Source organism: Amborella trichopoda, chromosome 9 (assembly GCF_054954075.1).
Source record: "Amborella trichopoda isolate Santa Cruz 75 chromosome 9, AtrichopodaSantaCruz75HAP2 v2.0, whole genome shotgun sequence".
NCBI classification, from domain to species: domain Eukaryota; kingdom Viridiplantae; phylum Streptophyta; class Magnoliopsida; order Amborellales; family Amborellaceae; genus Amborella; species Amborella trichopoda.
In genome coordinates this window covers 3,673,804-3,688,971 of record NC_142344.1, presented here as the reverse complement: position 1 = coordinate 3,688,971, position 15,168 = coordinate 3,673,804, and the positions used below count along the sequence as shown (strand labels likewise).

The following is a 15,168-nucleotide window of genomic DNA, read 5'->3' as shown; positions in this document are numbered from 1 at the left end:
AATAGTGATATTTCCGTCCAGGATCTTTATTTTATAAGTTTTGTGTGTAAGTGACATCGTCTTCCTGAAAAATAATCGATTTCTAATAAATAGTGATATTTTCGTCTAGGATCTTTATTTTATCAGTTTTATGTGTAAGTGACCTCATTGTCTCGAAAAATAATCCATTTTTTTTAAAAATAAAATGAAATAATTATTTCTGCTTATTATCATGAATTTTAAGCGTGATAAATTTTATGCGCACGTGCCCTCACTATCTTGAAAAACAATCTTTTTGATAAAAATTGTGATATTTTATCTATGTTATAAATTTTGAATGCTGTAAATTAGAAAAATAAATTTATTTATTTTTCTTGTTTATTGTTAGAAATAAATGTGATATTTCTGCTTTTAGTAAAATTGTGATATTTCTTTCTACTGTTTTGAATATTTAGACATTGTAAAATTCATGTACAAATGACTGCCTTATTATTTAAAAAAATTGGCATTTTTGCAATTGATTATAGTATTGTTGTGAAATGTTTATTTGTGGATTGATATCCCATAAACTGTGATAATTCCGTATTCTTAAATTTTTATAAGAGTTTTTCTATACATATTAAATTGGCAATTGTGCTAGAATGCCTTTACAAACTGCTACATTTCTAAATTTTAGCCCAAAATATTTGATTGGTTATTTTTGAAATGTTATATAGAGTGACCGTTATTAATGGTTTAAGTGAAATTCATATTAATGATTTTGGTGATATGTTGAGTACATGATATTGCTGCTTTCGAATATTTAAAGAGATTTAGAAATAATTTAAGTATACAAGTGGACTCATCCGTTCGCCGGTGAGGTATAAGTTGACCTATCTGGGACGCCGGTAGGGATTAAGTGGATTCATCCGGTACGCCGGTGAGGTATAAGTGGACCTGCAGGGATTAAGTGGACCTATCTGGGACGCCGATAGGGATTAAGTGGACCCATCAGGACGCTGATGGGGTATATAGGTGACCTACTTGGGACGCCAGTAGGGTATTTTGTGAAATCCTTTGAATTATATATTGCTGTTAAAAGTGTTATAAGCATATTTCCATTACTCGGATTATACTTAATTATGCAATTATTGAAAGTGAAACTGTTGATGCATTTCTGTTAATAGATCTCATTTTGGAAAATATTGATATCTTTCAATCATGATTATTTTTAGGATTATGATGATCACTTACTGAGTAGCCAAACTCATCAAACTATGGTAAACATTTTTTCAGGATAACTACGGATTCATTTTGAGTGTTAGTCAAGATCAACCTTGGAAGATACTGTTGTTGTGCTAGCTTTTTTTATTTACTATGTAAGACCTCGCCACTGTAAATTTGTCCTATCAATAGATGTATATATGTTTTGTCTGTCACATCTCAAGAATAACAGTACTGTAAAATCTTGGGGTGTGACAATTTATGGTATCAGAACAATAGGTTTAAGATCCTTAGAAAATTTAAAAAGAATGTACTTAAAATCACATTTATTGTGTGTACAGACCGGGATAAAGTCAAGATCCAGAATAGCTGAAGCCAATATGGAAGGAATTCACAAAGCCTTGGAAATATGGTTGCTCTAATGCAACATCAGATGGAAAACAACAATCCACCCAGGCAGTCAGTTATAGGAAATGGTGGGAGTAATATCGAACAATTTAATAAATTAAACCCACCTTCTTTTAAGGGTGCTGTAAACCCACTGGAAGCCGAGGGATGGATTATGCAATTGGAAAAAATATTCGAGGTTATGGAATGTCCTGATGATAGGAAGGTGGCCTTGGCAGTTTTTATGTTAGAAGGTGAGGCACAACACTGGTGGCGAATGGCAAAATGAGTATTGGTAAAAGAAAATAAAACCTTGACTTGGGAAGTATTTCTAGAGGCATTTAATGAAAAATATTTCCCAGATTTTATTCGAGACCAAAAAGAAATGGAATTTCTAGAATTAATCCAAGGAAATAGGACAGTAGCACAGTACGAGGCCAAGTTTACTGAATTGGCCAGGTTTGCACCACATATGATTAACAATGAAGCAAGAAAGGTGAAGAAATTTGAAAAGGGTCTCAGGCCAGCTATTAGAAGCAGAATATCAGTCTTGAAATTAAGAACTTATGCTGAAATAGTGAATCATGCCCAAATTGTCGAAAAAGATTTTGAAGATTACCAAAAGACGAAAAATCAAAACAGTCATGTTGGACCTACATCATCTAATCGACAACAGTTTGAAAGGCCAAACAAGAAGCCAAGGCCCTCGCCATTTCAAAACCCAATAGAACCATGTAGAAAATGTGGGAAAAATCATGGATCAAGCCCTTGTTATTGGAATATCGGAGCCTATTTTAAATGTGGAAAATTGGGACACCAGATTAAACAATGTCCTAGCTTACAGACACAACAGCTTCCAAAGCAGGGAGAGATAGCTCCAAAGCCTCAGATGAAGGGAAGAGTATTTGCGATTACCGAGCAAGACGCTCAGGCCTCAAAATCAGTGATCCAAGGTACTCTTACTATCTTCCAAAAAGTAGCTCATGTTTTAATTGATCCTAGATTTACTCATTCATTTGTGTCACAACACTTTGCATGCCACTTAAAGGTAGAACCAGAACAATTAGAATACATTCTAGAGGTAGCCACACCGATGGGAGTTTCAATTAACACCAATATAATGTACAAATCATGTGTAATAAAGATAGAAGAAAAGGAACTGTTGGTTGATTTAATACTCCTGGAAATTCAAGATTTTGATGTAATCTTAGGCATGGATTGGCTTTCTGCATACCATGCAAGTATTGATTGTTATAAGAAAATTGTTACCTTTAGTATTCCGAATCAACCAGTATTTTACTTCAATGGTGTCAAAAAAGACTCCCCCATCATATTTAATCTCTTGTATTCGAGCTAATCGCCTCCTTCGAAAAGGATGTCAAGGCTTTCTTGCCTATATCAAAAAAGATAGGAAGGAAGAAATAAATTTGGATACCGCTCCGGTGATCCGAGAATTTCCCGACGTTTTTCCTGAAGAATTGCCAGGATTACCGCCGGACAGGGAAATTGAATTCTCCATTGAATTAGTGCCAGGGGTAGCACCAATATCTATGGCACCTTACAGAATGGCTCCTGCAGAACTTAAAGAACGGAAACAACAATTGGAAGAATTATTAGATAAAGGTTTTATCAGGCCCAGTGTGTCACCTTGGGGTGCTCCAGTATTGTTTGTCAAAAGGAGAGATGGGGCTATGAGATTGTGTATTGATTATAAACAGTTGAACCAAGTGACAGTGAAAAATAAGTATCCATTACTTAGAATTGATGATTTATTTGATCAATTACAAGGATCACAAGTGTTTTCAAAAATTGATCTTAGATCTGGATACCATCAGCTTAAGATTAAAAGTAAAGATGTACTCAAGACAGCTTTCAGAACAAGGTATGGCCATTATAAATTTTTAGTCATGCCTTTTGGATTAACCAATGCACCAGTTGCATTTATGGATTTGATGAATCGGATTTTTAAGCCCTTTTTGGATAAATTTATTGTGGTATTCATCGATGATATTTTAATTTATTCCAAGAATCAGAAGAAACATGAGCAGCATGTAAGAATGGTATTGCAAATATTAAGAGAGAAGAAATTGTATGCCAAACTTAGTAAATGTGAGTTTTGGCTTGAACAAGTGACATTTTTAGGACATGTCATATCAAAAGAAGGTCTATCAGTTGATCCTTCAAAGGTTGAAGCCATTGTTAATTGGAAACAACCAAGTAATGTGACTGAAGTTCGAAGCTTTTTGGGATTGGCAGGATATTACAAAAATTTGTAGAAGGATTTTCTCGAAGCGCAACCCTATTGACTCGATTGACACAGAAAAATGTCAAATTTGAATGGACAAGTGAATGTGAGGAGAGTTTTCAAGAACTAAAAGTTCGGTTAACTTCAGCATCTATTTTAACTATTCCTGAGGGAAGTGGGGGATTTGTGATTTATAGTGATGCTTCACATAAAGGTTTGGGCTGTGTATAAATGCAATATGGGAAAGTAGTGGCATATGCATCCAGACAGTTGAAAGAATATGAGAAAAAATATCCAATTCATGATTTGGAGCTAGCCGCAATAGTATTCGCTTTGAAAATATGGAGGCATTATCTATATGGTGAGCAATTCGTAATATACATGGATCATAAGAGTTTGAAATACCTTTTCTCTCAGAAGGATTTAAATATGCGGCAGATAAGATGGATGGATTTCTTAAAAGATTGTGATTGTACAATCCATTATCATTCAGGAAAAGCTAACGTTGTGGCCGACGCTCTAAGTAGAAAATCTACGGGAGTCTTAGCTCATCTAATGATCCAAGAAATGTGATTGTTAGAGGAAATAGTGGATTGGCATCCAACTCCGTCCATTAATGGTGTGGTAAGTATGATTGCCAATATTAAGGCGAAACCCCAATTAATCCAACAGATTCGATTGGCACAAAAGAAAGACCCTCAGCTTATAACAACTATAGAAGAGGTGAAACAAGAAAAGAGAGATGAATTCTCTATATGTAGTGAGGATTTGCTAAGATTCAAAGATCGGGTTTGTGTCTCGAATGATGAGAGTGTAAAGAAAGCTATTTTAGAAGAAGCACATCATTCTCGTTATACAATACATCCCGGAAGTATTAAAATGTATCAAGACCTGAAGAAAACCTTTTGGTGGAATAATATGAAAAAAGAGGTAGCATTATTTGTGTCTAAATGCCTAACATGCCAGCAAGTAAAAGCTGAACATCAAAGGCCCGCTGGGTTGTTGCAGCCTTTACCGGTGCAAGAATGGAAGTGGGAGCACATCTCTATGGATTTTGTCTCTGGCTTGCCTAGAACAAATTCAGGACATAATAGCATTTGGGTCATTGTGGACCGGTTAACCAAAGCTGCCCACTTTCTAGCGATTCGCACGACGTACACTTTGGATCAACTGGCTCAGTTGTACATTAAGGAAATAGTGCGGTTGCATGGAGTTCCTGTCAGTATTGTATCGGACAGGGATACTCGGTTTACTTCTAAATTTTGGACTAGACTACAGTCAGCCATGGGGACGAGACTCACCTTTAGTACTGCCTTTCACCCCCAAACTGACGGACAATCGGAGAGGACCATTCAAACCTTGGAAGATATGCTGAGGGCCTGTGTTATTGACCTTACAGGAAGCTGGGATGACCATTTACCCCTGATTGAGTTTGCTTATAATAATAGCTTCCAAGTCAGTATTCAGATGACACCATATGAAGCCCTGTATGGAAGGAAATGCAGGTCACCCATATGTTGGGATGAGGTTGGTGAAAGAAAGCTTTTGGAGCCAGAAATTGTCCAGATAACCACAGATAAAATAGCATTAATTCGTGAAAGGCTCAGGACAGCTCAGTGTCGGCAAAAGAGTTATGCCGATAACCGAAGGAGAGATCTTGAATTTGAGGAAAGTGATCGAGTTTTCCTAAAAATCTCACCAATAAAGGGCATTATGAGATTCGGCAAGAAAGGAAAGTTGAGCCCACGTTACATCGGACCATTTGAAATCCTGGAAAAAATCGGAGGTGTCGCTTATAGACTTGCCTTACCACCCGAATTGGCAAATGTCCATAATGTCTTTCATGTATCTTCACTACGAAAATATCAGCCCGACCCATCCCATATCTTAAAATATGAACCTTTACCGATCAGGAAGGACCTATCCTTCATTGAGCAGCCAATTTTGATACTGGATAGAAGGGTGCAAGTGTTGCACAAGAAGGAGATTCCTTTAGTCCGTGTATTATGGCAGTACCATTCAAGAGAAGAGTCGACTTGGGAACGAGAAGACAATATCAGAGAAAAATATCCCTATCTTTTTCAGTAATCAGGTACATAAATTTAGAGGACTAAATTTTTTTAAGGGGGGAAGAATGTAACAATCCTAAACTTTCAAAAAAAAATATATATATATATATATCTATATAATAATAATAATATTAATAGTATTAACAGAAATAAATACAAATAAATAAATAAATAAAATCATAAGTATATATTAGTAATGATAATAATAATAATAATACTAATATACCGTTAGGATATTGTTGCTTTTATATTAACAATAAATAAAAGATATTATTGTTAATATATTTGAAGGTTCAATTTTACTTGGATGGACCTTAAGTCCACCATCTTAAACTTTTATATTAACACCTCTTATTACAACACCTTGCATTGAGGTGCTTCTTTTCTATTGGACGCTCTCTCTCTCTTAAAACGAAAACCCCCTCAACGGGTTTCTCACACTCTCTCTCTCTCTTAAAGCTGAAACTCCATCAGGTTTTTCTTTTTCTCTCTCTAACGAAAACCCCGTCGACATGTTTTTTTTTCTCTCTCTAGGCGAATTTTTAGCGGAAGCTCCCTCTCAAATATTTGTGGGTAAGTGATATCGTCTTCCTGAAAAATAGTCTGTTTTTAATAAATAGTGATATTTCCGTCCAGGATCTTTATTTTATAAGTTTGTGTGTAAGTGACATCGTCTTCCTGAAAAATAGTCTGTTTTTAATAAATAGTGATATTTCCGTCCAGGATCTTTATTTTATAAGTTTTGTGTGTAAGTGACATTGTCTTTCAGAAAAATAGTCTGTTTTTAATAAATAGTGATATTTCCGTCCAGGATCTTTATTTTATAAGTTTTGTGTGTAAGTGACATCGTCTTCCTGAAAAATAGTCTATTTCTAATAAATAGTGATATTTTCGTCTAGGATCTTTATTTTATCAGTTTTATGTGTAAGTGACCTCATTGTCTCGAAAAATAATCCATTCTTTTTAAAAATAAAATGAAATAATTATTTCTGCTTATTATCATGAATTTTAGGCGTGATAAATTTTATGCGCACGTGACCTCACTATCTTGAAAAATAATATTTTTGATAAAAATTGTGATATTTTATCTATGTTATAAATTTTGAATGCTGTAAATTAGAAAAATAAATTTATTTATTTTTCTTGTTTATTGTTAGAAATAAATGTGATATTTCTGCTTTTAGTAAAATTGTGATATTTTTTTCTACTGTTTTGAATATTTAGACATTGTAAAATTCTCGTGCAAATGACTGCCTTATTATTTAAAAAAAAATTGGCATTTTTGCAATTGATTATAGTATTGTTGTGAAATGTTTATTTGTGGATTGATATCCCATAAATTGTGATAATTCCGTATTCTTAAATTTTTATAAGAGTTTTTCTATACATATTAAATTGGCAATTATGCTAGAATGCATTTACAAACTGCTACCTTTCTAAATTTGAGCCCAAAATATTTGATTGGTTATTTTTGAAATGTTATATAGAGTGACTGCTATTAATGGTTTAAGTGAAATTCATATTAATGATTTCGGTGATATGTTGAGTACATGATATTGCTGCTTTCTAATGTTTAAAGAGATTTAGAAATAATTTAAGTATGCAAGTGGACTCATCCAGTTCGCCAGTGAGGTATAAGTGGACCTATCTGGGACGCCGGTAGGGATTAAGTGGACTCATCCGGTACGCCGGTGAGGTATAAGTGGACCTGCAGGGATTAAGTGGACCTATCTGAGACGCTGATAGGGATTAAGTGGACCCATCAGGACGCTGATGGGGTATATAGGTGACCTACTTGGGACGCCAGTAGGGTATTTTGTGAAATCCTTTGAATTATGTACTGCCGTTAAAAGTGTTATAAGCATTTCAATTACTCGGATTATACTTAATTATGCAATTATTGAAAGTGAAACTGTTGATGCATTTCTGTTAATAGATCTCATTTTGGAAAATATTGATATCTTTCAATCATGATTATTTTTAGGATTATGATGATCACTTACTGAGTAGCCAAACTCATCAAACTATGGTAAACATTTTTTCAGGATAACTACGGATTCATTTTGAGTGTTAGTCAAGATCAACCTTGGAAGATACTGTTGTTGTGCTAGCTTTTTTTATTTACTATGTAAGACCTCGCCACTGTAAATTTGTCCTATCCATAGATGTATATATGTTTTGTCTGTCACATCTCAAGAATAACAGTACTGTAAAATCTTGGGGTGTGACATACCTATTTTTAAAGAAGCGTGCAATTAGAGAGGAAGGAATAATGAGTATTTTCCATGTCAATTTCATCATGCCTGCAGTATTGAAATCGGAAATGTCTTGGATCTTAAGTCCTCCCTCTTCCATAGTAAGACATACATTCTTCTACTTGACTAGATGGATCCCCTTCTTACCAACTATGCCTGCCTATAGAAAGTTTCTCTACAGCCTCTCAACGATATTGCATGTACACTTTGGCAAGATAAAATTTAAAATCCAAATGATAGCCGATCGACTTAGTACTGATTTCAATAGCTGCAAACAAATATACCTTCTAAGGAATGTACCGTGTAAGGACCAAACAAACTTGCCAAGACCCTATCTTACAAATGAATATACCATGTAAGGACCATTCAAACTTCATGATCGTTGATGTCATCATCGTGCCAACACTGGATGGAGGGTGATGAAGAAAGATGGGACCCACAAAAAACTGATATGAATCGAATTGATTGATCCATCACTATCTATCTATCACTGTCTATCTATGACTTGGATGATGATAAATACCTATACGATCGTAGATTTACATGTGGTTATATGAATCATATGGGATACTCTACATTGTATTAATGTAAATATCCGTCATATCCCCAAAGATCTTAACAACTAGAACCCCAGTTTTAGTTAGGACCTCTAGGGCGACTAGAGGTGTGCAGCGTCTGGGTCGAGCTTGGACCTGACAAGCACATAGTCAAGACACACACGGGCACACATATTACACATAGGCTGGTCCCACAGGGATTGGTAGAAGTCAACCTCAGACCCCTTAGGTCACCACTAGTTCGAGTTCAGGGTTGACCCCGTTCCAAACCCAACTTATTTACACCCTTGTCACCCAAGTCGGATGGGTTAGGGGATCCGATTGGGATCGAGTCCAGGTCTCAGTTTGAGTCCAATTTAGATCCTATCAGGTCGGGTTGGGGTCACCCCAATCCAACCTGACCCGTTATATATAAGTGTAAAATGTGTAAATATATATTAATTCTATTACTAACCTCGAACAGGACCCGAGTGGGTGATTGGGTTTGACTTGGGTCTGGGTCGGATCTGCGTCTGACATAGAGCTAGTTGGGTTGGGTCTAGACCCCAGCTGATCCACTTGTCGCAACAGAGTGTAAGGGGCCTATTTAGCATTCTCCCGTATTGGGCGACTTCTAGATTTTATTACATTGTATGAAGTAGTTATATGTGATATCCTATCCAGTTTTCAGAATGAAAAAAGGTTATCTAAGGTTGAAAGCTTATATAAACCTAATACTATAGAAGTAAGTTAAAAAATCTAGTAGATTCAATGTTGGAAAACCTTTCAATTGATCATCTTGACTTCGAGATGTGTGAATATAGTCTCGATCTCGAGATCTATGATTTAGTCTCGACCTCGAGATGTATGAATATAAAAAAACAATTTCAAGTCCCAAAAGGAACGAATCGTATAAGAAGTCATTGGAACCATTTATTTTCAAGATTTTCAAGTATTTATAGATTTGCCCGATCTATAATTATAAAATTCATGGAACTACAAATACATCTTCCGACAAAATCGAGGGATGTGCCTTAATTGTATGACATAAATTGCATAGTATGCGCGGCACCTTATATGAAAAATTCATAATTCAAAGGCACTGTGCCTTTGATTTATGAGTCAAAGGCACTGTGCCTAAACACGGTTGTCCTCAAGGTTAAATGTGATGCATTTCTATATTCTTCGCACACGGAGACACCCCATCCGTTGAAAGGGTTAAAACTCCAGAAGAAGAGACCACGTCCAACTCCAAACCAGCACAATTGCAGAGAGAGGAGTCATAAAAGGAGATGAAAAATCATATGAAAAAGTCGCTCACTAGTGGTAGTAGAGAGAGAAACAGTCTTATTTGGCGTGCACCTGCCTTGACTGAGCCCCAACAGTGGGCTTCATCCTCTATTGCTTTTTCTCCTCTCCCCCAACCTCGAGTGAAAATTCTCCATATAAATACATCTCACCTCCATAATGCACAACAAGATAATTTTCTCCTCTCTTCCTCTAGGCTCTTCTGATCTCCCTCTCTAGGCTCTTTTGGAGAGATGGGTTTTAGTGTTAGTATCACAGGTGCGTTAGTGATGGTGTTGGTGTGTATCAGTGGCATGTGTAGTGCGCAGCTGAGCTCCAACTTCTATGACACCTCATGCCCCAAGGCTCTCTCCACCATTAGATCAGCCATTCGATCCGCGATCTCTGACGAGAGACGCATGGGCGCTTCTCTCATCCGTCTTCATTTCCATGACTGCTTCGTTAATGTTAGTAGTCTAGTTCACCTGCAGAGAGAGAGAAGTACTGAATTTTTTATATATAGAATAAAATGTTAAGATGACTCGCTTGATTTTTGGGAGAAAAAATAATGGTGTCTAGTTTGATTTAAAAAGAGAAATTTGTAGTTTATGAATGAGATGCAAACAATGAAAATTTATTTTTGGTATAAAGAGATCATAGTTATTATTCACTGATAGTGTGTGTGATGTATATATAATAGGGATGCGATGGTTCGTTGTTATTGGACGACACGTCGTCATTTAGCAGTGAGAAGAACTCACGTGCCAACAACAACTCAGCGAGAGGATTCGAAGTGATTGATGAGGTGAAATCAGAGGTGGAGAGCATATGCCCAGGCGTTGTATCGTGCGCTGACATCCTGGCCGTTGCAGCAAGAGACTCATCAGAAGCTGTGAGTTTCAACTTTGTAAAAACTTTAGTCTGAACTCTAAATCTAAGACTAAAAGAAAGGAAAATTTGAAAATCTGAATTCTTATGATGATATGCTCAATTTTAATGTTTCAAAGCCCCTAGGTTCTTTCTTCCCATTATCTGAAATCAGTGTTTTAAAAATTGGAATCGAGCTCCGACTCAGGAGATATCTCTCCACTGGTCTGACTCGGATGACTCCCGAGTTAGATTGAGCCAATGATCGAGACAAATCCGAATCAAAACATGCTAGTTGACAAAATCCAAGTCAAAACATCCATTGTATTATCCCAAAGCTCTCCACTCTAGGAAAGGGGCTGGGTGGTAAAAAAAAAAACTAACTCTTTACTCTATCTAAAAAAATGGGTAGGGGAATCTTCCCCATTGAGTTATCTAAAAAAAAAAAATAAGAATAAGAAAAAGAAAGAAAGAAAAGAGAAGTGAAGAAGAAGAGCTCCCCACTCTTTCCGTTTCGTTTTTTTTCTTCTCTTTATCTTTTTCTATAATTTAGGCTTCTTATTCCTTTCTTTCCTTCATTTTTTCTTAGTAATTTACCACATGTGCCACAACTTTACTTTATGAAATATAGAACTAACAAAAACATCAAATATTTTTGTAGATGGGTGGACCAACATGGACAGTGAAGTTGGGGAGAAGGGATTCAGCCACTGCAAGCGAAAGTGCTGCCAATGATAACCTCCCTACATTTAGAGATAACTTAGAAGAGCTCATCTCTCTCTTCTCTAGAAAAGGCCTTGACAGACAAGATATGGTTGCTCTCTCTGGTGCCCACACCATAGGCCAAGCCCAATGCTTAACATTTAGGGAGAGAATCTACAATGAGGCCAACATCGACTCCGGATTCGCGAGCACACGCCAAAGCGATTGCCCGATCGATGACGACGATGATGAACTTGCCCCTCTTGATTTGGTCACACCGAGAAGCTTTGATAACAATTACTTCAAGAACTTGGTGGAGCTTAAGGGCCTATTGCACAGCGACCAGGTTTTATTTAGCAATGGATCCACTGATGGTTTGGTCACAACTTACAGCAACAGTCAGAGCACTTTCTTTACGGATTTTGCTTCGGCTATGGTGAAGATGGGAGATATTGAGCCTCTCACTGGTTCTTCTGGCCAAATTAGGGCTAATTGCCGAGTGCCCAACTAAACTGATTGATGACTAAATCCCTAAAGCATGGAGAAGTGATAAAGCTGTTATTTCAATTGATTATAACTGTGTTACATATCATTTTTGTAATTTGTTTTGGTATATGTTTCCAATAAGTTGGCAAAATTTTATGACGTGAGTGATTGCCATTTGTTACTGCAGAATATAAGTTTTATTCCTAAAATCGTGGTTCTTTTGCAATCCAAAATGGTAGAAAGTGGGAGATCTTCCCTCTTTTGCCACAAGTATAGAAAATCCCATGCACCACTATAACTAGGTTTAGATTAGACAACGTCTCAAAACCCGGTAATCCAGATGTAGAATTGCCGATTTGGATCGAATTTGGTGGGTCTGCGATGAAGGTCCCCATCCCCTAATCTCCCAAACTCTATTCTTCCATTGTTCTCAAACCAAATTTCACTCGTTTGGCTAATATAGATAGCTGATCTGGCCGATCAGAATCGCTAGTTCGTATAGTGGGTGGTGGTTTAAAACTCGATCACAGAGTTCAACCAAATTGATAAGAACATATATCTGATCATCAGTTTTGGATGCATTTATCACACATTTGTCGTGTTTTTTTCTTTATATGCATTTACTGATAGACCTCTCTACATTGTTAGCCTTCCAACTCAATTACATCTAAAAACATTATATTGGCACTTTTAATCCTTTGATAAGCTTTTCAACGAACTGAGAACCATTTTGTTTCGAGCTTGGATGGAAACGTTAAGAAAAATTTAGTTAGCAAGTGTTATTTACTGGAAAATCCATTATCATACTTCAAAATCCATGGCATCGTAGACATTCAAGAGTCAAAGAAACTTAAGGCTGTTTTTGCACATGCTAATAATCATATCAAAGTAATAGCCTTGTTTACTTTTTCTTAAGTGTTTAATCGTAATTCTAGGAAAGAAATTTGGCGACTTCCCTTCTCAAATTTATTGTGCTAAGGTAAATATTGTATTGCATATATTGACCATGAGAGAAGGCAGTTTTTTGAAATTATGGTCATAATCGGATATAATTAACAAGGGAAAATCTTGCGATCTCTCCTCAATGTATTGAGATCTACATTGGCCTCGCCTAAAACCTAAATAAAATTATGTTTTTGTATTTTATTATGCCAGTTTGTGTAACGCGTTAATATTAAACAATCAAAGTAAGGTATACCTCCAAATAATGCTGAAAGATGAATTTTGGGCACATGAAACCCTTGCATTTGTCTAAAAATCTACTTTTACCCCTAATTATAAAATAAAAACCTAAAAAATGTTGCAAAACAAGTAGATATATAAATATTTGAAAATGTTAGAAATGGATGGTCCACATAATGCGTTTGAAATATTTCATTATTTCTAACTTGAAATTTGGTCCTTTTTTTTTTTTTACAAAAATGTCCGTACGTTAGTTTAAAGGATCAAATGGATGGTTTTTTGGAATCAAAACAACCTTTTCTAATAGATTTTCTAGGTGTGAATACAATGTAAGCTTGATATTTTCTATAATTTTTTTCCTAAATTAAAAACATATATAAGAAGATTTTTTATTTTTTTGGTAGTTCAGTAGGGAAGGGGTACCCATACCCATGTTTTTTTTGGTAGTTCAACGCAGAAGGGGTCCCTTACATGTAATAGAAATGAAACTCATAACGTCATGTTGTGGTATCCCACCATCCTAGCCACCCAGCCTTGAGTCCATTCCAATATAAGAAGATTAAAATCAAATAAAAGCACAAAGTACAAAAAAATAAAATCAAATAAATGTCAAAGTTGAATCGTGGAGAACCGAGGATTTAGGGACTATTGAACTATTGAAGAGAGTAAAAACCAAGGGGTCGGGGATGAATCTAGGATTCTCCAAGTAATTCGGGGTAATTAAGTATAGGAATCCAACCTAGGGTTTTGTGATAATTAAACGTATGCTACAGTTTCATACAGACCATTTAAAAACTAAGGCGAGTCTCTAGAAAGGCGTCCCCTTTTACTCCCTTTGAATTTGACGACGTGCGTATTTCAAGTACATGATGTAGTAGGATCATATCACCAGAAGTTTTAACTAAATCAATTGTTACACATTTTTTTTTTTTTTGGGATAGGTTTATAGCGGGAATGGAAGGTGATATTGAATGGCATGGGGTTTTGATGGTAGGATTGCTAAGTCTGTGATCCATTTTCACTAAAGGGTAGGGGCCCAAATCGGCATAGGGCCTTGGCAGTAGTATTGTCGAGCCCCATGATGAAGTATCTGACGCTATTATCACCAAAGTGTAGTAGCGCAAGTCCCCATTGACTTTTACCACTTTAGCCCTCTTTTTTGGGTAGTTGACCACAGAAGGGGTTCTCGTACAATGGAACTCATTACATCAAGTTGTGGTAGCTAACTAACCAGGCCGCCTAGCCTTGAATCCATTCCAATTTATGAAGAGTAAAATCAATTAAAAGCAAACAGTAGAGCAACACAGTACAATGAATGTCAAATCGAAAAAGCAGCTTAAATTTTGATTGAATCGTGTAGAACTAAGGATTTAGCTATGAACAGTTATAGAAACTGTGAAGTTATAGAAACCATTAATTGTACTTTCATGTATAAATTCACCACTGTAAATCAAGTTTATATATCAATAGAAATACTATCAAGTTTATATATCAATAGATCAGCAAAGCCTGGAGACGTGATTCAGGGCCATCAAAGGTGTCCCATATTTTTTCTCTGTTCATTCTCTCCGTTTCTATCTTTCTCTATCTACAATCTCCTCCATTAACTCTCTGCAACTTAAAAAAAAATAAAAAATTCATTCGGCCCCTTTTTCTTTCTCTCCTGCTCTGCCCCTTCTTCGTTCTCCCTTGAAACCTAATTTGAATCTCTGATTGTCTTCGTTCTAAAACCACATCTAAACTTGCCACCCTACAAAACTCTGCCATCAGTTGGATCTGCTGACTGCGCCACTTATGGATCTACTGTCTCTATCATCTGCGGTTGAGAAGCTCTGCCCTCTGCATCTCGATCGCTCTCCCTCTGTTTTCTTTTGTCACAGTGAACCTGGTCTCTCTTGATTTCCTGTATTTTGTCTCTCTTAATTTGTTGGATTTTGTTTCTCTTTTTTCATTTTGCTTGATTTTTATCA

The 15,168-nt window shown here is 36.2% G+C and overlaps 1 protein-coding gene across 1 annotated transcript; it reads left to right on the top strand.

Annotated features, from left to right (window-relative positions):
- Positions 1-9,989: 9,989 nt before the first annotated feature.
- On the top strand, positions 9,990-12,225 carry LOC148780308 (peroxidase P7-like). Its single transcript, XM_088847157.1, has 3 exons — positions 9,990-10,428; positions 10,662-10,853; positions 11,490-12,225. The coding sequence occupies exons 1-3, from the start codon at positions 10,216-10,218 to the stop codon at positions 12,039-12,041; spliced, it is 957 nt and encodes a 318-aa protein (XP_088703283.1). The 5' UTR covers positions 9,990-10,215; the 3' UTR covers positions 12,042-12,225.
- The last annotated feature ends 2,943 nt before the right edge of the window (positions 12,226-15,168 follow it).

Coding starts and splice junctions, on each gene's coding strand:
- LOC148780308 (XM_088847157.1), top strand. CDS start 10,216: ATGGGTTTTAGTGTTAGTATCACAGGTGCGTTAGTGATGGTGTTGGTG. Junction 10,429..10,661: donor TCCATGACTGCTTCGTTAAT/GTTAGTAGTCTA, acceptor TATATATAATAG/GGATGCGATGGTTCGTTGTT. Junction 10,854..11,489: donor CAAGAGACTCATCAGAAGCT/GTGAGTTTCAAC, acceptor ATATTTTTGTAG/ATGGGTGGACCAACATGGAC.